The sequence below is a fragment of the Papio anubis genome, unplaced genomic scaffold (genome assembly GCF_008728515.1).
Source record: "Papio anubis isolate 15944 unplaced genomic scaffold, Panubis1.0 scaffold429, whole genome shotgun sequence".
Taxonomy (NCBI): Eukaryota; Metazoa; Chordata; class Mammalia; order Primates; family Cercopithecidae; genus Papio; species Papio anubis.
Window position 1 is genome coordinate 47,768 of NW_022164464.1, and position 22,588 is coordinate 70,355.

Consider the following 22,588-nt stretch of genomic DNA (forward strand, 5'->3'; position numbering starts at 1 on the left):
GGTTCAACACACGCAAATCAATAAATGTAATCCATCACATAAACAGAGCTAATGACAAAAGCCATATGATTATCTCAATAGATGCAGAAAAGGCCTTTGATAAAATTCAACACCCATTAATGCTAAAAACACTCAATAAACAAGGAATTGATGGAACGTATCTCAAAATAATGAGAGCTATTTATGACAAACCCACAGCCAATATCATACTGAATGGACAAAAGCTGGAAGTATTCCCTTTGAAAACTGGTTCAAAACAAGGATGCCCTCTCTCAACACTCCTATTCAACATAGTATTGCAAGTTCTGGCCAGGGCAATCAGGCAAGAGAAACCAATAAAGTGTATTCAAATAGGAAGAAAGGAAGTCAAATTGTCTCTGTTTGCAGATGACATGATTGTATATTTAGAAACCCCATGGTCTCAGCCCATAAACTCCTTAAGCTGATAAACAACTTCAGCAAAGTCTCAGGATACAAAATCAATGTGCAAAAATCATAAGCATTCTTATACACAAATAATAGTCAAACAGAGAGCCAAATCATGAGCAAACTCCCATTCATAATTGCTACAAAGATAATAAAATACCTAGGAATCTAACTTAAAAGGGATGTGAAGGACCTCTTCAAGGAGGACTACAAACCACTGCTCAAGGAAATAAGAGAGGACACAAACAAATGGAAAAACATTCCATGTTCACCATGTTCATGGATAGGAAGAATCAATATCATGAAAATGGCCATACTGCCCAAAGTAATTTATAGGTTCAATGCTATTCCCTTCAAGCTACCATTGACTTTCTTCACAGAATTAGAAAAAAACTACTCTGAATTTCATATGGAAGCTGGGCGTGGTGACTCATGCCTGTAATCCCAGCACTTTGGGAGGCCAAGGCAGGTGGATCACCTGAGGTTGGGAGTTCGAGACCAGCCTGACCAATATGGAGAAACCCCATCTCTACTAAAAATACAAAATTATCTGTAGGGGGAAACTATAACACATGTCATCTTGGAAATCCTCAAAACCCCAGAGTTGAAACAAATAGGACAGTTATACATTGTGAATCTGTTTGAGAAGTTTCAGTTCCTGAACTGGTGCTAATAGCAAACATGCCATCAGTAACACAAACTCATCAAATGTTCCAGTTGAAAGTAATTTTTTATTATTACTATTATCATCAGTAGAAGCATCATTATCATTAGCACAAAACTAAATCCGCTATTAAAAGAAAACAAAAACACAGCCCAAAGGCATGTGTCCTGCTGACAGTGAGTCAATAAGTTTATCTTCGTGTACAAGGGACAGCACCCAGAGAATATACCACATCACAGCTTGATAATAAATTCAATAATTCGACCAACGTTATTGAGCACCTAGGCACAATGGAAGATTTAAAAATGCATACAAGAATCCCTGCTTTCGATAAGTTCTATGGTGTAGTAGGAGGTATTGAAGAATGCAAGAACAGAGTCACATGAGATTAGTGACATAATAGAATCAGTACCATGTATGAAGTGCTGTTAGAAAGGGGCATCACAGAGACTAATGTCGCATTCAGTTGGGGAAAATCAAGAGGCTCCATAGAGAAGGTGACCTCTGAACTGGGCTTTGAGGAGCTGGAAGGATTTTGGTAGACTGGCATGTGAAGAAGGAGCACTGCAGGTGGAAAGAATAGTGTGGGCCAAAGTATGGCCATGGGAAAGTTCATGGAATGTCTGGGGAGAGAACAAGAGTTCATTATGGCTAGTGTTTGGGGTTTATGTAAGTGGAGTGACAATATGTTGAAAGTTATATGAGGACCGTATTTTGAAAGGCTCTGAATGACAGGCTAAGATTTCTGATCTTTATGTTATACTAACTACATTTACCACATCAACAAAATATGCAATTATCTGTGAAGAGATATGGTCACTTCACTTCCAGGTTTCTTAGGGAAACTAAATAGTTTCTAGGCAATTTGCTGTCAGAAATGTCCTAGCAAATAACACCAAGCAGACTATAGCAAATGTTTCTATTTTGCATGTAATTAAATCTCTTCTTTCGAAGTTTTATCCTTTCCATCCATGGGCCATACTTCTTCACACTCCCATCTCCAGCCCCACTAGTTCTTGTGGCACCTGATGAGTTCACGCAAGCCTAATTTGGGATTTCCAGTCACAGCTGCTACCCTGAAAGTAGGACCCACAGCCTTGAGAAGTGAGAGGTGGTGGTAGAGGCAGTGAACAATGTCATGAAAATGTAGCCATCTGAGAAGTTTTATGGAATTCCCATCCTAAGAGTCAAGCATAGTTCTTTGAAATTGGAGTTCCACTCAATTTGGTCTGGAGGACACCTAGTGGGGTCCCAGAGCTCAAAGTGCCTAAATAAGGTCATCTTTTAAGTTTCTGCTTATTGCCAAGGAATTCCTTAAATGAATGACACTTAATCTGTGTTACACGTTATTTAAAGGCCTCCTGGCTCTGAGGCTACTGAAGCTGTGGAGAGACTGGGGCGAACGTTTCTTTTTGACTAAGGAATCCTGTTGGGCTTTGTCCTTGCTCAACAGGTTGGTAGTTGGGAACTTCTCCCATGCAATGAGTTTACAGATGCTAAAGTATTAGGCAACTGAGCCAAAGAAGTAAGCTACATAGAACCAAGCAGGGAAGATTTAGAATAACAAAGATGGCATGGCCACACTTTCTGCAGCTAGTCAGTCTTCAGCTCTTTCCTGGAGTGTGACTTCCTCTGCAGATACTCATGGATTGCTGTAGTGAGGCCCCATGTCACCCTGGACCTTAGGATGACCAGGGAGCCTCCACGGTAGATCAGGAGTAGCTTTTGGCCCCAAGTGTTCCACACATCCTGGGCAGAGACCCACAGGCTTGGCATGCTCTGCCATCCAATATGGGACTGCATATTACCAACCAGCACAATCAGAGGATACAGAACTAGGCAGGTGATTGTTTCATTGACACTACCAGACACCAAGGCAGGAACCCAATGGGGCAGGCCTTGCTCTGCCAGGCCATCCTGGATGGGGTGCTTGAAAGAAAAATATAGAGCACTCCCCAGGCTGTTCCTGGCCAGGACAGGCCAGAAACCACGGTAGTAGCCCCGTGACAGCTGCCCCCAAAGCCCATAAGAATTGAATTCTTCAAGAATGTTGAAGCTGCTGGGGAAGCGAGCTTGCTTGTGACCATCCTGGAGTACATTTTGCACCCTTTCAAAGGGGCTGAGTGCCACAGCCTCCACCAGGCCAGACATGACCCCTGCAACCCAGTGGTGTCCCAGGGTATGTGGCCCAACAGGAGAGAGAAAGCACAGCAGGCTATCATAAGTCCCAAACAGAAGAGTCCTTTGCAACGTCTTGGAGAGAAGAGGAGGGTAGGTTCCCCGGTAGAAGTATTGAGGACCTTCGTGCCAAAGCTGTCTCACAGCCTCTGACACTGCCATGGCATGGATCTGTTGCCGGAACACAAACTTATAGATAGGAAAGGTCAGAAAAGTAGACATAGAGTTGGAAACGGCCCCAAGGGCATAGGCCTGGGATGTCAGCTTTTCTTTCCTGGAGCCTCTGCACGTGTCCTGGGCTGAAGCTCCTTCCCGGGAGAGTGGTTCTGCTCCCCCATGCTGAAGACAACTGTGTGCAGATGGAAGAAACAGGCAAGGGTGGTAAAAAAAAGAGATTAGACCAACCAATTAATTCTGTTGGCAAGCATTTTCATTGCTTAATTGGAAATGAACCCTAAGAAACTCAGCTCAACAGAAACAAGCAACTCTTTGAGCCAGTTTCTGATCTATAAGCACACCCTTAAGAAATTAAGAATTCATTAACCTTAAATTAAAAGAAAGGCAATCAGTTTTTCTGAACAGAGCCACCACTACAGTATTTTGCTGACACAGCAAATATTCCAATATTCAAAGAAGGATTACAACTGAAGAACATGAAATAGAGGAGGGGAAGACTCCAAAACCTAATGCATCAACTTTCATGACATAAAACTGTCCATTTTATAAACTACTAGAATAATAAGTTGCTATTCTGTTTCAAAAAAAAAAAAAACTGGCACTGTCTTGCAGAAGAAGAAAGGCATTTAACAGTTGAAGTGCAATGCTTTCTCCAGAAGTTGGTATTAAATTTGGAGAGGGGGAATCTCCCCTCACCTTTCTCTCCATAGATTTCTGCCCAAGTTGTAGATGTTTCATGGCAATGCCCAGCCCCTCTCTGGCAAGTGGGGAAGGGAAAGAGCAGCTACTCCTGGAAGTTCAGTGCCTAAAGGATCAACACCTGGCAATTTCCAAACCTAACCTTTTAGACTTGTAGTTATATAACAGAGCAGGGTTTCTTAAACTCCGTGCTATTGACATTTTGGGCAGGATAATTTTTTATTCTTGGTCCCTGTCCTGTGCATTGGAAGATATTCAGAGGCTCCCTGGCTTTGACTCAGTGTGTGCCAGTAGCACCAGTGGTGACATACCCAGTGTGATGACCAAAAATATCTTGAGACCTTGCCAAATGTCCCCTGGGAGGCAAAACTGTTCCCGGCTCAGAACCACTATACTATATAGAATAGGCAGTGCAAGGACTCCAAACTATTGCTCCTTACCCCAGAAAGGCCGGGAAGCAGATGGCTAGTATGAGAAGCAACTTGGAAGCCAGGACATATCAAGGAACTTTGGGATCGAAAAAAAATGAATGCTCAGAGCAGATCTGAGGAAGTTTGCCGGGAAGGAAAGAGGGGGTCCCTGGGCTGACGAGACAGGGTGTGCAGCAGCCAGAGCTGGCACCTCAGGGAAAGAGCACAGAGCTGTGTGGGTGTGGGGCAGGAGGACAAGGGAGAGGGGGAGGGGCATGATGGCCAGTCTGGAGGGCTTCCATCTACAGTGACAGAGACAGGAAGCCTGGCAGGAACAACAGACCCACAGGTTTCCCTCAGAACCCTGGGCTATGTGGTGGAGGGTGTGAAGGTTGGGACTCTAATTAAGCTAGCAGACCGATGGGGGAGCACAGAGTCCAGGATGAGGTCCCCAGGGAGGAGTAGAAGCCACACACTGCAAGAAGCCCAGTGCAGCCTTCCCAGGGCTGCCAGGCCAAGAATCCACCTTGGCGTACTATTCCTTCCAGAATCACTCCCATCAGCTCTTCTCTTCCCTAGCCCCTTCTCCCTGCTACATCCATCTCCCCACAATCCCATTCCTATCCCCCCGCCCCATCCATATCCCCACAGTCTCATTCATACCCCCGGCTCCATCCATATCCCCTCAATCTCATTCAATCCCCCCTGCTCCATCCATATCCTCACAATCTCATTCATACCCCACCCGGCTCCATCCATATCCCCACAATCTCATTCATACCCCCCTGCTCCATCCATTTTCACACAATCTCACTTTACCACCACTCCCAGCCACACTCACCTCTTGGTGGAGAGATATGGAGGCTCAGCCTCCTGCGCTTGGCCCATCACCACCTCCCCGTCCTCCGTATTCCATGATGGCCTTAAGCCTCAGCCTCCTTAATGCTCATGGCCAGTAAACTGGGAGGGCCCCTCTGCCTCTTACTCTTTAGCTGAGAAATGAGCAGGAGTAAAAGTTCAAGAGGCCCACTATTTGCATCCCTCTGGGGCACCTCTGGCCCCTGGCAGCCCCACTTCCATTTCTCCAGAGCCAAAGGGGACTCCTCCCAGATACCCAGGCCGCTAAATCCACAGGAGCCCCCAAGAGTCCTCAGCTCTCCTACCAAAGATCTTCTTTCCAAAGTCTTACCTTCACCTAAATAAGGACAGGTGGTGAGGCAAATATTTGTCTTTTCTTCTACCTCAGAGTGCAATAATGTTCCACTTCCTCCCTACCATTTATAAACATGTGTTCACTGACACCATAAGGTAGGGCGATTTAGCAGAAAGAAAACTGGGTTAGGATTTGGCAGTGCAAGGACTCCTAACTATTGCACCTACCCCAGAAAGGCCAGGAAGCAGGTGGGGTAGTATGAGATACTAGCATTCTAAGCGAGTTTTGTTATTAACTTGATGTGTGACCTTTAGAAATTCAGTAACATTTTGGAGCCTTACCCACCTGAGCTGTAAAAGGAGCAGAAAGGGCAAAATAATTTGGAGTCATCTCCATACCATATCTGTCAGAGGGGGTTGATATGGGGGCATTCAGGCCAGTAGTCCAGTACTTGATAGAGGAATTGTACTTTTTAATCTCTGACTCCTTCTGCCATTTTTGTAAATCATTGCGGGGGACTAAAAGTGATCAATAATTGAGAAACATCTCACCTTAAATATGTAATCCATTGTATAAATCCAATCCTTTCCATTTTATGGGACTGAAGATCATGTTTCTCCAATGTATTTTCTGTTAAGATGCCAGGCTTTGGAAAGGGCAGACAGACCCAAGACTGAATTCTGCCTCTGCCACTTACTTAACTGTGTGACCTCGGGCAAGACATTTCATTCAGTCTCAGGTTCTTCAGCTACAAAACAGGGACATTAAGACCCACCTCAAAACATTGTGGCAGAGATTAACAACATAAAATGAGATAAAGTGGTTGAGAATCCATAACACGGTGGCCTCGATAAAAGATATCAAAAAAAAAAAAAAAAAGATGCTTCTGTACCTCACTATCTGTCTCCACAGAGCGCATTCTCTTTCCAGACACTCTCAGGACAGCCAGAAGCAGATAAAGAGGCATGTAGGAACACAACTTGTGTTCCTAAGGGAGGCAGAGAAGCCCTTTCTTCCACAAATGGGAAGGCACAACATAAATAATCTAGGAGAGCCTGGCCCCTTGACCTCAATTCAAAGTACAGACCACAGAATGGACCTACAGTTGGCCTTGAGCAGATATCACCTGTACCCTGACCTGCCTCCTATGTTTACAGACTAGTAAAATGAGCCCAGGGGATTCCAGATTCTCCCAGCCAATCTAGTCCACATGGGTAGCCTGTGTGATTGCCCCAGGATCCAGCCACAAATGAATGCGTTTGTCTGTTCATTCGGGGCATCTCTCAGCCAGTCCTTTGGTCAGCTCACAAACATGTACTGATCATCCACTAAATCATTGTGGGTAAACCACCATGGAGCTAGAGTGAATAGAATTTGGTGCCTACTCTCAAGTGCCTGGGAATCTAGTAGGGGAGACAGGTAAACAATGAGCTAAACTCTACAGAAAGACAAAATAAAGGGTACACTAATGAAGGTGGAAGCAAAAAGACAAGAGCAATTTATTCCTCCCGGGACGAGGAGCACCCAAGAAACTTCTCTGAGAAGGGGCATATGACACAGTCCTTAACTGAGTAGAGTAGCATAGGGTCTTGTTAGGTAGAGGAGTGAGAGCAAGCATTCTAGGCTGAGAAAGTGACCTAAGGCACATAGGCTTAAAAGTGTGAGTTGTGCATGGGGATGGCCTACCCCATGTGGTGAGAAGGAAATAGAGCAGTGGTTGACAGAGAGGAGCCTATTTAGAATGAGAACCACATTTGTCTTCCCCACTGCATTGTGTCCTAGGGCACAGACATGGGCTCTGAATTCAGCCAGCCCTGGGTTTGAATTTCACTCTGTCACTTTCTAGCTTTATAACCTTGGCCAAGTTTCTTCACCTCTCTGATGCTCAGTATCTTTATATGTAAAATCATTGTCATGAAGGATGCATGAGACAAAGTATGGAAAGTGCTTAGCACAGCACCTGGTATATAAGTTGCTCCATAAGTTATATTAGTAATTTCATTTTTAAAAATGAGATAATACTAGGAATCCAACTTACAAGGGATGTGAAGGCCCTCTTCAAGGAGAATTACAAACCACTGCTCAATGAAATAAAAGAGGACACAAACAAATGGAAGAACATTCCATGCTCATGGATAGAAATAATCAAAATTGTGAAAATGGCCATAAAGCCCAAGGTAATTTATAGATTCAATGCCATCCCCATCAAGCTACCAATGACTTCCTTCACATAATTGGAAAAAACGACTTTAAAGTTCATACGGAACCAAAAAAGAGCCCACATAGCCAAGACAATCCTAAGCCAAAAGAACAAAGGTGGAGGCATCACGCTACCTGACTTCAAACTATAATACAAGGCTACAGTGACCAAAACAGCATGGTACTGGTACCAAAACAGAGATATAGACCAATGGAACAGAACAGAGCCCTTGGAAATAATACCACACATCTACAACCATCTGATCTTTGACAAATCTGACAAAAACTAGAAATGGAGAAAAGATTCCCTATTTAATAAATGGTGCTGGGAAAACTGGCTAGTCATATGTAGAAAGCTGAAACTGGATCCCGTCCTTACACCTTACACAAAAATGAATTCAAGATGGATTAAAGACTTAAATGTCAGACCTAAAAACATAAAATCCCTAGAAGAAAATCTAGGCAATACCATTCAGGACATAGGCATGGGCAAGGGCTTCATGTCTAAAACACCAAAGGCAATGGCAACAAAAGCCAAAATTGAGAAATGGGATCTAATTAAACTAAAGAGCTTCTGCACAGTAAAAGCAACTACCATCAGAGTGAACAGCAACCTACATAATGGGAGAAAACTTTTGCACCCTACCCATCTGACAAAGGGCTAATATCCAGAATCTACAAAGAACTTAAACAAATTTACAAGAAAAAATCAAACAACCCCATCAAAAAGTGGGCAAAGGACATGAACAGACACTTTTCAAAAGAAGACATTTATGCAGCCAACAGACACATGAAAAAATGCTCATCATCACTGCCATCAGAGAAATGCAAATCAAAACCACAATGACCATCTCACACCAGTTAGAATGGCAATCATTAAAAAACTGAAACAACAGTCCTGAAAGGATGTGGAGAAATAGAAATACCTTTACACTGCTGGTGGACTGTGTAAAACCAGTTCAACCATTAGGAAGACACAGTGGCGATTCCTCAAGGATCTAGAACTAGAAATACCATTTGACTCAGCCATCCCATTACTGGGTATATACCCAAAGGATTATAAATCATGCTGCTATAAAGACACATGCACACACGTATGTTTATTGTGGCACTATTCAAGATAGCAAAGACTTGAACCAACCCAAATGTCCATCAATGATAGACTACCAAGAAAATGTATAATACATACATCATGGAATCACTTCATGCAGTCATAAAAAAGGATGAATTCATGTCCTTTAGGGACATGGATGAAGCTGAAAACCATCATTCTCAAAGCAAACTATGGCAAGGATGAAAACTGAACACCACATGTTCTCACCATAGGTGGGAATTGAACAATGACATCACTTGGACACAGGATAGAACATCACACACTGGGGCCTGTTGTGGGTGGGGGAGGGAGGAGGATAGCTTTAGGAGATGCCTAATGTAAATGTCGAGTTAATGGGTGCAACACACCAACATGGCACATGTATTACCTAAGTAACAAAACCCGTAATGTTGTGCACATGTACCCTAGAACTTAAAGTATAACACTAATAATAAATAAATAAATAAATAATGAGATAATAGGGCAGAGCTTGCAGTGAGCCGAGATCGCACCACTGCACTCCAGCCTGGGTGACAGTGCAAGACTCTGTCTTAAAAAAAAAAAATAAAAAAATAAAGAGATAATGGGAATAAAGGCAAGATAACAACTAAATTATTCTAAAGGCTGCAATTGGTCTAATGAACTAGGTCATCTGCAGAATGCATTTTAGACTTTTTTGGAAGGCAAGAAAGAAGAGTTTTCATGGGCTTTGGAGTTTGACATCCCTGGCCTGCAGTCCCAGTGCCTCCACTTAAAAGTTTAAGCCTAACACAAGTTACTTAACGTCCCTGAAATTTAGTTTCCCTCTCTGCAAAATAGGATACAATGACTGTCTTAACAGTGTTGCTGGGAAGCTTAAATGAGATAACAGATAGAAAGTTCCTGGCACAAAGGAGGCAGGCAGCCAAAGGCAGCTATTATTGTTTCAGCTGAAAGCTTTATCTCCAAACCTTCAAGCTTTTAAGGTTTATGTGTTAAAATTACAAAATGTGGTCTCATTGGAGCCATCAGTTGGAACACACTCACACACATGAGGCCAGAGATAGGATGTCCTGTATTCAATTGGAGCCAGGTTGCAAATACGCCCCCGATCCCTGCACGAAGAGTCCCTCGCTTTGTTCCAGTAGCCCAACCCTGGCACCTTTACACAGTCCATTTCCTGTCACTATTTTTGTCCACTTATTCTTGGTCTTATGTGATTCCACTCCTACCAAGTCCAGCTGCAAATACCTAATTTGATGATGAAGCCAATTTGAACACTGAACAAGAGTCTTCTGGGAGGCAAGAGTCAGATGTCATGGGACAGGGGAGCAGAAGCAAAAGTCTGAAGGAAACCTAAGCGCTACTGCCAGCATCACCCTTGAGTGTGCGAGGTGAGCAACCTGCCTTATCCATACATCCACACTTTCCACCTTCCACCACCACTATCCCACTGTTCCATCCACAGGCCACAATCCTGAGATGGAAGGTGCTTCATCTCCAAATTTGCATTGTTTACTCCAAGGAACTCTAGATCTTGGAGTTGTAAATAAGAGGGTGGAAATGAGTGAGTGAAGTGCCTTGGCAGGCTGAAGATGAAGCCAATGGCAGCGGAAGGGTATCAAACTGTTCACTTGCTTCCAAGCATCAGGAATCAAGAACAGGCCCCATAGGAGCCTCCTAGCCACACTATACATAAAGGAAGTAATACCTGCTCTCTAAGTCAGGGAAAAATGGAGCAGGTTTTCCAACCACTGCCTTCACAGCCATTCACTTTGGACAACCCTGCATGCTGCTCTTAGCGGAGTTGCTCCTTCTCTGGGGCCAGTAATGCCAAATCCAGCAAAGGAGAAGTCCCCTGGAAGAGCCTGCTACAGAGGGCAACTCTTAGCAACCTGTCCTTGAGCCAGGAAATGAAAGAGCTTGCTATCAGCAACAGGAGAGCCGGTTTGGGGTTAGGTTAAATGGGGTTTTATTTCACACTTCCGTCACATGGCTTGAAGAAGAAGCATGTTATGACAGATGTATTTGAAAATCTGCAAAAGCTGTGGACCTGAAGAATGTACGGAGTCCAGATTCTTTGCTAACAATTCCAGGAAGGACCGCGGGTAGGAATCTGTGCTCTGGAGTTACATTTCATGACAGATATGCCATGGACAGATACACTGATGACAGGCCCATTTACTTATAACCTTCAGCATCACGTAGTGGTGTTTAGAACAGTGGTTCACGAATCTCTCTACACCTTAGAATCAACTACAGGGCTGGTTAAAACTACAATCACACTCTTCATGCCTAGTCCTAGTACATCAAAATCCCCCAGGGGTAAGGCCCAATAATCTACATTTATAACAAGCTCTCCAAAATGATTCTGAGGCAGCCCACCTTGTACTCATACTTTAGTTAATAGTATGAGTTCTGGATTCAGAGATTCAGTCCAAATTTTTACTTCACCTTATAATTTCAGACAAATCATTTTACCTCTCTGAGCCTTGCCTCCCTTGGGGTCACAAAAAGCTGTCGAAATTATGTTGCTTTTATAAAACAGGCAGCTTTTGTAGTATAAAAAAAGTATTAAAAAAAAAAAAAAACTAAGGAAAGAAGAGTGCCAAGAAGAGTTTCCTCTTCTGTGCAATGGGCACCATAAAGGTTGCCTTCATCTTCCCTCAGCCCTGTCCCCACTACCTCCTCACCCCCTCCCTCAGCACTATCATCACATCGAGACTGCTGTTGAGATGGTTTGAGACTACCTGTGCAAAAATGCTCTTCAGACAACCCTGCAGGGCAAAGAATTAGCATCTAGAGATCAACATACAGGTGCTAAGTTGGATGCTGTAACTTCTTTGCTGCAGGATACAGTGCAAGACGCTTAACCTCTCTGTCTTTGGCTCAGTTTCTTCATCTGTGAAATGGAGATAACGGTTCTTGCTCACTAATTGTATGCAGTCCCAAGTTGGTCCTCCCATCCTGGCTTTGGTTTTTCTCCACTATCCCTTAATCTAACAGAATAGAGGAGTGTTGGCAAGGGGCAGCCTTTGAAGCCAGATATGTCGACTTGGGTGTGAGCTCTTAGCTCTGCACTTCCTAACTGTACTGCCTGGGTGCTTCAGTCCTTTCCTGTTAAATGGGTACGCTGCTACCTCCTTCACACGGCTGCTGATAAGAAAGGAGACGTCAGTGCAGGCGCATCCGCACACAGAAAGCACTCAGTAAATGCTGTTTCCCCCTTCCCCCTATACAAAGGTGAGGAACTCTCATTGTTCACTTGGTTTCTGTCCCACCTCGTGTTTAAGGTATCCGGTCTCAAAGCCCGGAGCAGAGCCGAGGCAGAAGGGGATGGGGAGAAGGGAAGCGATGGGGTAGCAGCAAACTCACAGATGAAAGGGAAATGGGCCTGGTCCGTGCGTCCGAGCTCCACTTGACGCCGCGCCGGCTTCCGCGCCTGTCGGCTTCAGCCCCCGCCCGCCAGCTCTCGAGTCTTGCTAGCAGTAGCTTCGGGGCCAGAGGCTGCGCGGGGAGGCAGCCCCCTCGCCCCGGTGATTGGCCGCGTCGCGCGTCTTGTCACGCTCTTTTGTCTCAACTGGCAGAGACTGAAAGCAACCGCAACTGCCCCGAGTTCCGAACTGGAGGGTGGGCGCAGCCGTGGCTGCCTTGGGAACCGCGCTGCCTCGACTCGGCTACCTGTCACTGGGCGGTCGTGCGAAACATTCGCTGGGCCGGGCAGCCCCGGGTCGTTTATCGGCCCAGGAGGCCCCAGCGATCCTGTTCCCCAGCAGAGCTACGGGGACCGGAAGGCGAAACAGAGCTGTCCACGCGGGAGCATAAGCTGCCCAACAATGGAGCGCAGGTAAAGAAAGAGCGCGCGATTGCCCGGCGCGGAGAGGCGTGGGGGAAGCCCCTCCAGGACTGGGCGGCGCCGGGCTTGGAGAATCAGTAACTGCGAGGTAGGGGATGGAGCACTCCCACGGCCTGGTTGCGCTGAGGAAGGAGTTGTGGTTCATCTGGATGTTACCGACTGGGTAGGATTTAGGATTTGCCTGGACTGAAGTGGGCGGGAGCGTTGTTGGGCGGGAGGGCAGATGTTCGGGGAGGTGGCAAGGGGCGGGAGGAGACGATCGCAAGCTGTCTTGAACCCCTTTTGCATCTCCTTATCTCTTCCTGGGAAGAAATATGGGGGTGGGAGGTTATCCAACTTCTAGTCCCTTTCTCCCTGGCAGGTCATCAAAGCCAAATCCGAACTTGAGTTCTGTGCGGAGGATTGCAGAGCTGGAAGGGCGAGGGTCTCCCAGAGGAAATGTAAGGGGGTTAAGGGGGGTGCAGGAGGCACTATGGCTTGCGTTCAGAAGATGGGAGAGGGAATTTTCCGCCTGGCGACAGTGGAGGCGGTGGAGGGGAGGTATCGGATTTTCAGAGGAGGCTGCTTCCAATCCTTCCTTTCCTTCCTTCGCGTCACAGTCTTGAGGCCCTGAGGATTGGGATCTGCGACCCCCAGTGGACAAAAGTCGACTCTACCCCAGAGGCTAATTTTCTCACGGCAGGCACCTGTTGAGAGGCTGCAAGTAAAATAAAGGCGAACGCTAGTTTCCGAGTTCATGTAAGAATCAGAGAAATAACGGGGGTAAACTTTGACAAAGGGGTGTGATTGAGACCTGAGGTCATGAGATTAATGGGTTCTTATTACCTCGTGCGGGGGGAGGTAATAAAGGGGAGGGGCAGGTGGCCCGTGGCGTCCTGACGATTTTTCATGCTTCCTTTTTCCGAGAACTAAACATTGTCAACTCTAATATATCTATAGCTCAACTTGATTCAAGGACAGCAATGATTTTCATTTAATAATTTTCCATTTAATCCCTTTACTACATGGTCATTTCTGTCTCTTATATTCCTAGGTTTCCCTTTATAAGGATTAGTCAGATCAACATTCTATCTCTAACAATGTCCGTTAGCTTTTTCACTCTCATTATACCGAGATAATTTAATGGAATAAACCAGATTATATATATATATTTTTATATATATTTATATATATTTATATATGTGTGTGTGTGTGTGTGTATGTGTGTGTGTGTGCGTGCGTATGTGTGTGTATAAAATTACTCAACATTCAAGTAGTCTTGAAAAAAGATGGGTAGGAGTTACCTTATTTCCCTTCATCAGTCACCAGTGTTTTCTTAACATAATGGAAGAGGCAGGAGATATTCCCACCTACAACTCAGGATTTCTATGTCCTATGGGTTCAGTTGTGTCTCCCAACCCCCCAAAAAAACACCAAATACATTCTATTGGACTCCTGACCCCTCATCTCTCTCCTACTTGAAGATGGATTCTTTACTGGGATACTGAAGTTAAATTACATTCATTAGGGTGGGCTCTAACCCGAAACAGCTAGCATGCATTGTGCCTATCAAAAGGGGAAATTCAGACAAAGAAACATGCATACAGGGAAGAAAATGTGAAGTAGCATACAGAGAAGTGGGCCATCTACAAGCTGAGGAAAAATCCCTGGAAAAGATCCTTCCCTCTTACTACTCAGAAGGAAACAATCCGGCTGATGCTCTGATCTGGACTTCTAGCCTCCAGAACTGTGAACAATTAATGTCTACTGTTTAAGCCACCCAGGTCTGTGGTACATTGTCAGGCTAACAGAGCAAACTTAATAGGGATTCTGTTGCCAAGCAGATCTGATAGCTAACACCTGAAAGAGTGGAAGCAGCTTTGGAACTAGATAATGGATACAGACTGGAAGCATTTTGACATGCATGGCAGAAGAAGCCTAGAGGGCCTTTAGGAGACAGCTGGGGGAAATATGGACACCAAATGCAATTCAAGTGAGGGTTAAGAGAAGAATTCTTCGCTGCAGAGAAAGGATCTCTGACTTAGAGAGTACATATATCATGATCACCGATATGTTGCTAGAACTATGAGTGTTAAAGGTGCTTGTGGTGAGTTATCAGATGGAAACTAGGAAGATGTTACTGGAAGCTTGAGGAAAAGCAATCCTAGTTTTACAGTGGCAAAGGATTGGTCTTTATTGTTTTCTTAGCGTTTTTGAGGAAAGTAAAAATTGTAAGTGATGAACTTTCACATGCAGCTGATTTCTGTTGTTGGGGCTTAGACCACAATACCCCAAAATAAAGGCCCCAGAAGTAGTCTCAGATGTAAAAGATGTTCCTGAGGTCCTAGGTCCCCCTGTCTCTCAGCCCCATTCTTCCCGGAGAGCCAACTGTAACAGAACAGAATCCCTCCTCCCCAAGGTGGGTCCTAGAAACCAGAAGCGTTTTTTTCTAAAGATAGTAACAAAGCCTAAAAATACTTTCCTCCACCTTTTTTGGGTAAAACTGGCCATGAAGAAATGATCTGACCTACCTTGTCTGACTGCAGGTCACAAGACCCCATTACAGAGAGGGTCCTGCCTTATACCCAGGAGGAAGAAATGTGTGTTCACCAAAGCCAAGCACAGTCTAGACAAACAAGCCCTGCCGGATTAGCATTAGGTCATAGCCTTTTTGTACCATCATATTTCTACAGGGCTGCCCATACTTTGCTGAACCTGAACATATAAATAGACAATTTACCCTGTACCTTTCTGCCTTTGTTCCAAAGGCTGCAGTGTATATATGTTAAATAAATTCATACGGTTTTGTTTTGTTTTGTTTTGTTTTTTAGACAGAGTCTCACTCTGTCACCCAGGCTGGAGTGCAGTGGCACGATGTCAGCTCACTGCAACCTCCGCCTCCTGGGTTCACACCATTCTCCTGCCTCAGTCTCCCAAGTAGCCGGGACGACAGGTTCCCGCCACCATGCCTAGCTAATTTTTTGTATTTTTAGTGGAGACGGGGTTTCACCATGTTAGCCAGGATGGTCTTGATCTCCTGACCTCGTGATCCACCCGCCTCGGCCTCTCAAAGTGCTGGGATTACAGGCGTGAGCCACCGCGCCCGGCCTTGTATGCTTTTTCTCTTGTTAATCTGCCTTTCGTGAGTTGATTTCTTAGCAAACCTTCACACAATTTGGTATAGCAAGAAGGGTCACCAAAGCCACTCCACTCTTCTGGAACCTGCAGTTAAGGGAATGCAGTCATTTGACAAGCTGGCAAAAGGGCAAGAATTTCTTACCAGTCAGGCCCCCAGGTTCTCTCTGTGTACAACCCAGTTGGACAGATGGTACAAAACAAATCTCTCTGTCTCCTCTACAAGGTTTCATGCCTAGGAGAAAAAGATTTTTGTATGACTAGTCTAGTTGTAGCGAATCTGGTACACCTTACACTACTTTGTGGTATGAATATTCATATTTTTTATCCCTTTCATGCCAGAAACAGTGTATTCCTTTGACTTTGTCTTTCTGTGTTGTTCATAGAGAGGGTTACAGGATAAAGTTCCCTCTCGTCTTGATCTGTGTTCTTGAGAGCTTGATTTGTGAGCAAGAGGAAGCACTCTCTCTTGCTTGCCACCATCCAGGGGAAGTGATTTTTGGGTCACAGCAGGCGTCTGGTCTAACAAGTCTCTTCGCTGGGAAGTAGAGAGATTTTATTTTGTTCCAAATGTGCCAAGCTCTTGGCAGGATTTGTCGTAAGAAGTCCCGTCCATAAGGGGCTTTTGTGATCTCAAACTTTATTGCCTCAAGCAAGGATCACCAACCCATAATCCAGGTATCGGTACAGGTCTGTGGCCTGTTAGGAACTGGGCCATTTCAGCAGGAGGTGAGCATCAGCGAGCAGCAGAAGCTTCATCTATATTTACATGCACTTCCCACTACTGGCATTACCGCCTTAGCTCCGCCTCCTCTCAAGTCAGCAGCATTAGAGTCTCATAGGAGCGAGAACCCTATGGTGAACTGCACGTGCGAGGGATCTTCAGTTGCACACTCCTTTTGGGAATCTAATGCCTGATGATATGTCACCCTCTCCCATCACTCTGAGATGAGACCGTCTAGTTGCAGGAAAACAAGCTCAGGGCTCCCACTGATTCCACATTATGGTTAGTTGTATAATTATTTCAATATATATTACAATGTAATAATAATAGAAATAAAGTGCGCAATTAATGTAATGCCCTTGAATCATCCCAATACCGTCCTCCCAATGCCGGTCCGTGGAAAAATTGTCTTCCAAGACACTGCCAGAAAGGTTGGGGACCGCTGGTCTAGCTAGTGAATGCTGGTAAACAGCAATCCCAGGAGTCATTTGTTGTCTTAGCCTATGTCTGGGAACAGGGGGAATCTTTGGGATTACTTCTTCTCTGAAGAGCCTATTGCATCCAGTCACTATTGAAATTCAGTACACTATTAAAAATTGTAATTGCCAATGGCCAAAAGATCGATCCCTTAAATTAACCTCCTCAATTTTGTTTAAAGTATTTTAGAGATTTCTTATTCTAACAGATTGATAGAAAGGTTAAATGTATAAAAAGACACATAATGGTGTGACAGCTAGCCTTAAAACTCTTCTTGACGAAAGTAAAGAGCAAAAAATCTGACCTAAAGAAAGTTAAATTCCTGTGTCTGCTCAAACTGCCCCTGTGAGAATAAAAACAAAGGCCACTTCACCTTGCGGCCTTTGAGTTCAAATTCTGAGCTTTCACCTCTACATCATGGGTTGCATTCCTGATCAGGAAACCATCTCTTCATGGTTTAATGTTTGTGTGACTTTTGGTGAGTACCAATTTCTTATTGACCCTTTTCCCCTCCCTGGATATCTTTTGATTTCCTGTCTTCCATCTGCCACGGGAGCACGTGAGGCTTTTTGGCCATTGAGTGTAGATAGCTGAGAATCTAAAACCTTAGAAAAGTTAGCGGGCCAAATATGTGCTTGTATCTTCCAGGGGTGGAAGAATGCCTGGAATGCATAGCTTGCCATAGTTGAGGGTGGGCAGGGTTGAGTACAGCCTGCTCTCTCAGCACAACTGTGCCTGAAATGTGAGCGGTGTGGAGAGCTGGAGACTCAGACAAAAACAGGTGGAGGAACGGCTCTTTGAGGGGTCCAGCGCACTTCCCTAGCGCCTGTTTTGTCCCACACCACAGCCCAGGTTCTTGCTGCAGAGGGAGCCCATCTGAGCCTTGCATCCAGGCTGCTTCTGGGAACCTGAAGTCCCCCAGGACACAGTGGTGCCTTGGGGACTTTTGAAGGAAGCAAGTGGCCAAGGGTATGAAAGTCATGAGAAACCCGAGCTTAACCACTTGGTGACCGTGCACAGTCAAGAATTTCACCATGACGAGGCATAGGAAGGAACCTAATTAATATCCAGGGAAGCCACCCACAGGAAGGAATTTCTTTCCCAGAAAGCTAGTATGATTTAATATTAGAAAATCTATAAACATGATTTATATGAATAAACCAAGAAATATTTTTTAAAATGTAAATCTCAAAGGTTGCTAAAATGGCATGTGTGAATATTTGGTATCTCTTACTTTACCTAAAATACCTAGAAAAGAAAAGATGCTACTGACCTCAAACAAAAGCCCAACACCATGTTTGAGGATGAAATGCTACTGTCATTCCTATGAGGGTCAAGAAGGTGACAAAAAAGCTTTCTATCAGCGGTATGATTTCAAAGTCTTGATGAATACTGGGCATTGGACTTTTCAAAAGGCTTAACCACGGAAAAGGGGGCTAAGTGTTTTCAACTGATCTGATTCTCTTGCAAATGATTAAATATCTAGAACAGTTTTTCTCAGGACAGCTTTACACTTCTAAAAATTAGTAGGAACCCCAAAATCTTTTCTGTAAGTTTTATCTGCCAATAATTACTTCAAAATTATTAGAACAGAAATTTTCATGAATTTATCTTAAAATCCACTTTAAAGTAGTACTTTAAAACCTATCACGACTGAGCGCGGCGGCTCAAGCCTGTAATCCCAGCATTTTGGGAGGCCGAGGCGGGTGAATCACGAGGTCAGGAGATCGAGACCTTCCTGGCTAACACGGTGAAACCTCGTTTCTACTAAAAACACGAAGAATTAGCCAGGCGTTGTGGCGGGCGCCTGTAGTTCCAGCTACTCGGGAGGCTGGGGCAGGAGAATGGCGTGAACCCGAGAGGGTGAGGTTGCAGTGAGCCGAGATCACGCCTCTGCACTCCAGCCTGGGTGACAAGGCGAGACTCCATCTCAAAAAAATAAAACAAAAAAAAAAAACAAAAAAAAAAAACCTATCACCTCATGTTAACATAAATTACAAACGCACATGAAAAAATATTTTTTCTAAAGCCGTAGAATGGTGATCGACTTTCTTTTAGATAATTGAAAATCCCCTAGACTTCTTACCTAGGAAAAGTCAGCTGGATTCTTGTAACTGCTTCTGGACGTGATCTGTTGCCATATCACACACAATGAAAGTCAGGAAAATCCCACTGTACACGCGAGAGAGCATGAGAGTGAAAAAGGAAACTATGAGTAAAACGAAAACGTTCCCATAAACGAGAACCTAGAAAAATAACTAATAAAAGTGACCGTTTAGAAAACTGAAGATATGCTCCACGACTGTGGAAAATCCACCACGTTCTCTCGGAGCAAACTGCGCTATAGATATATGAGAGCTGACAATGTTTGGTTCACGGAAAAGAATGCACAAAAAATGGGTAGGACACCACACGCCACCTGCCCCCACACCCGGCTCCAAATTGGAAGTCACTTTTGGCCAGTGACTCTGGCTCAGAGACTGTAATTCCGTCATTGGCTGAGCCAGTGGAGACAGGCGTGTGAACAAAAGTTCCCTGAAAAGGAATTTGGAGGACAGAGCTCTTGTTGTGCCAGTGAACACTTGGCAATCCCTGGAGAGGCTGCCTTGGATATGAAACCAATTACACTGAAGGGAGTGGTCGGGTTTAATAGTAAACTTTCCCTCCGAACTTCCTAATAAAGCCCATTTATGCAAACGAAGGATTGAAATTGCTGAGCTCTAATTGGCCAATGCCACTGAGCCCTGATTGGTTGATAGACCCTAGCTCTGATTGTCTGGTTCTGGTATGCTCTGGCAAAGCCTCAATGTTGAAAAATATTTGTCCAGGTATATTACATGGGCTTAGGGAGAAAAAGCCATATTTAAGCCTCTGTATTCAAACACTATCTGTAAGCTTTGGGAAAAGTGTAAGAACAAGCCAGACATGAATTATGAAGCCAAGGGATGTGCTTTTAGATCTTATTACTGTAGGGAAATTTTTGAAAAGGCTGAAGGACAGAGGCTTGTATATCAGTGCAAGGATATGCCCTCAAACAGATTGGTCATAGATGATGACAAATGCCAGACTTGTAATGAAGGTTTAGCGGCAGCTTCTGATGCAAGTCATTAGAACGAGTGTCACTGTCTGCAGAGAGTGTCCTGAAAGCAGCAACTTCTGTCCTTGGTGGAAATAACTCATCTCCTATAAACTGCTCCAGAGCAGAGAAGGTTGTACCTGGAGTTGTGAATATCATTTCCCCTGGTCACCATGCTTCCTCCAGGTCTCCTACTACTACCAAATCTGTGTCAGCAACAGCAGCAGCTCCAAGGACAGTACGTGGGGCAATGCAAGTACCTGCAGTCATGACATCAGAAATTTTCAACTATGACAGTTGAGTCAGTTATTGCCGGTGCACCATTAATAACCACCACTAGTCCAACAGAAGCAGCCTCACCAAAGGTAATCATTCAGGCAAACCCTACTGGGATGCCAGCTTCTACTGAAAACAGAGACGAAATCACCATCCAGTCTGCCAAACTCATTACCATCCCTGCTACACATCCAAGTCTGCACAGTGTAAGTAGCAGACGAAGTCAATTCTGACTAAGTCATTAACATCGTTGGAAACCCCCTGGCTGTGAGAGCACTTACCACTGTTTCAATAGTGCATGGTACACCTTTAATGGGACTATCACTGCCTACTCAACAGGCATCTGGCCAGACTCTTCTTGAAGTTATCAGTGCAGTCATAAAAGGTTAAATCAGAAGCAGTGGAAAACCAGTAGAAAGATGATGTGGAGACTGCAGCTGGTAGAAGAGAAACCAGCAGATGACACAAGACAGTGACCCAAGTAGCGATTGTCAGTGAGCCTTCTGCTATTGCCCTTCAATTAACTAACTATAAGAACAGAAAGACTATTGACATGTGAAAAATAAAATGGCAACCCCACCATGGACTTCAGACTGTGAGTGGTAGTACTGACATAAACACTTGCAAGGGAAGTCATCGAGAAAAGTCAAAGAAGACTTTAAAACATTTTAATGCACATAAGAAAACAATGAAACTTACTGGAAATAAATTCCCTATCCCATGTGTCAGTGAGAAATGAACTAAACGCATTGAGATGCTGACAAAAACCTCCCTCTTACAGTAGGAAAACAACTGAACCCGTCAATAGGAAAAAGGATTGAAAGGGACCAGGCAGCACGCTACTATCTCAAGTTATGCTAAGATTTGAAACACTGACATTCTGCAAGAGGTTATACAGTTTTCAGTGAGGAGGGGTTGGGATGGGTGATCTCATTGTTACATATAGCAACTTTAAATGCATTGTATATGCATGTTAGCAAGTATTACTGTGTTCTCACACTACTCACTTAACTTGTGCTATGTGAATACTCTGCTAATACAGGTGTTTTTTAAAAAACTCTACAAATACTTTAATTTTTAGTGATGAAATTTTAATGATCTTACCACTAGATTCAAAATTAAAATGGGCTTATGGATATTGTTTTCTTAATTCAGTGGTGATTGGGACTTTCAAAGATGCTTTATCTAGGTTTCCTGTCAGGAAACCTAGAATGAGTCACGATTTTAAGCCCCTTATTAATTCCCTCAGTAATTAGTTGTCAAAAATGAAAATATTCATGAATGATGAGTACACAGAATACAGAAAACCTAGTGAAAAGCCTGAAAGAGAAAATAAATGAACAGCAGAGTTCTGTGGGAGTTCTATGCCGGTGCTACATTATCTGATTTTCCTCGTAATTCACCAAGAAGAACCAGCGGAACTTCACGACCAAGGGGCTGCAGTTGGTGATGGTAACCTAGCGAATGACCTCAGTATCATTCAGGATGCAGCCAAAATCCAGCTCCATCATCTCAAAGCTGATGTTGGGGTAATGCACTCCTCCACGCAGGTCCAGGCTGTCTCTCTAAGGGTGTTCCACATGCTTAATTGCTAGAATTTCTTCTGCCACCCAGTTGTTCAGATCCTTTCTGTAGGAGGATTCAAACTTGATCAGCAGGGTTTTTTTCTTCATCAATTTCCAGTTTTATAGGCCACAAAGATAATGGATGGAAATTACCAACTTTTGTACTATGCATTTTCACCCAATACAAGTATTTTAGAATGTGAACTGAAGAATGGATCCAAAAGCATCAGAAAGTGAAAAGCACAAAAGAGAAAGATGAAAGAAAGAAAGAAAAAGAAAGAAAGAAAGAGAAAGAGAGAGAGAAGAAAGAGAAAGAAAGAAAGAAGAAAAGATCTACTGCAAATGAAAATATGTATATATATCATATAACTTAAGTTGATTTAAAACGAAGACCTTAAACTAATTTTTAGGGTTTTTTTTTTCTTGAAATGAGCTAATGGCTTGTTTGTGTAAAGCTTTTCCATTAAAACAAAAAAAATTTTAATTTTGTACATAACACAGTATTGTTGTAGAATTCACATG

General features: G+C 44.0%; 1 protein-coding gene and 1 pseudogene across 1 annotated transcript; one reads left to right on the forward strand and one right to left on the reverse strand.

Annotated features, from left to right (window-relative positions):
* Positions 1–922: 922 nt before the first annotated feature.
* On the reverse strand, positions 923–7,772 carry LOC103880833 (solute carrier family 25 member 53-like). Its single transcript, XM_021932488.2, has 2 exons — positions 5,396–7,772; positions 923–3,617 (listed from the first exon to the last, which is right to left on the reverse strand). The coding sequence occupies exons 1-2, from the start codon at positions 5,440–5,442 to the stop codon at positions 2,684–2,686; spliced, it is 981 nt and encodes a 326-aa protein (XP_021788180.1). The 5' UTR covers positions 5,443–7,772; the 3' UTR covers positions 923–2,683.
* Positions 7,773–19,440: 11,668 nt separating this feature from the next.
* On the forward strand, positions 19,441–22,345 carry LOC108583656 (annotated as a pseudogene).
* The last annotated feature ends 243 nt before the right edge of the window (positions 22,346–22,588 follow it).

What these genes read in the sequence shown, in the direction of transcription:
- LOC103880833 (XM_021932488.2), bottom strand. Translation starts at nt 5,442, where the DNA reads ATGGGCCAAGCGCAGGAGGCTGAGCCTCCATATCTCTCCACCAAGAG. An exon ending in CCATATCTCTCCACCAAGAG is followed by an intron (nt 3,618 to 5,395) that starts GTGAGTGTGGCT and finishes ATCTGCACACAG; the next exon opens with TTGTCTTCAGCATGGGGGAG.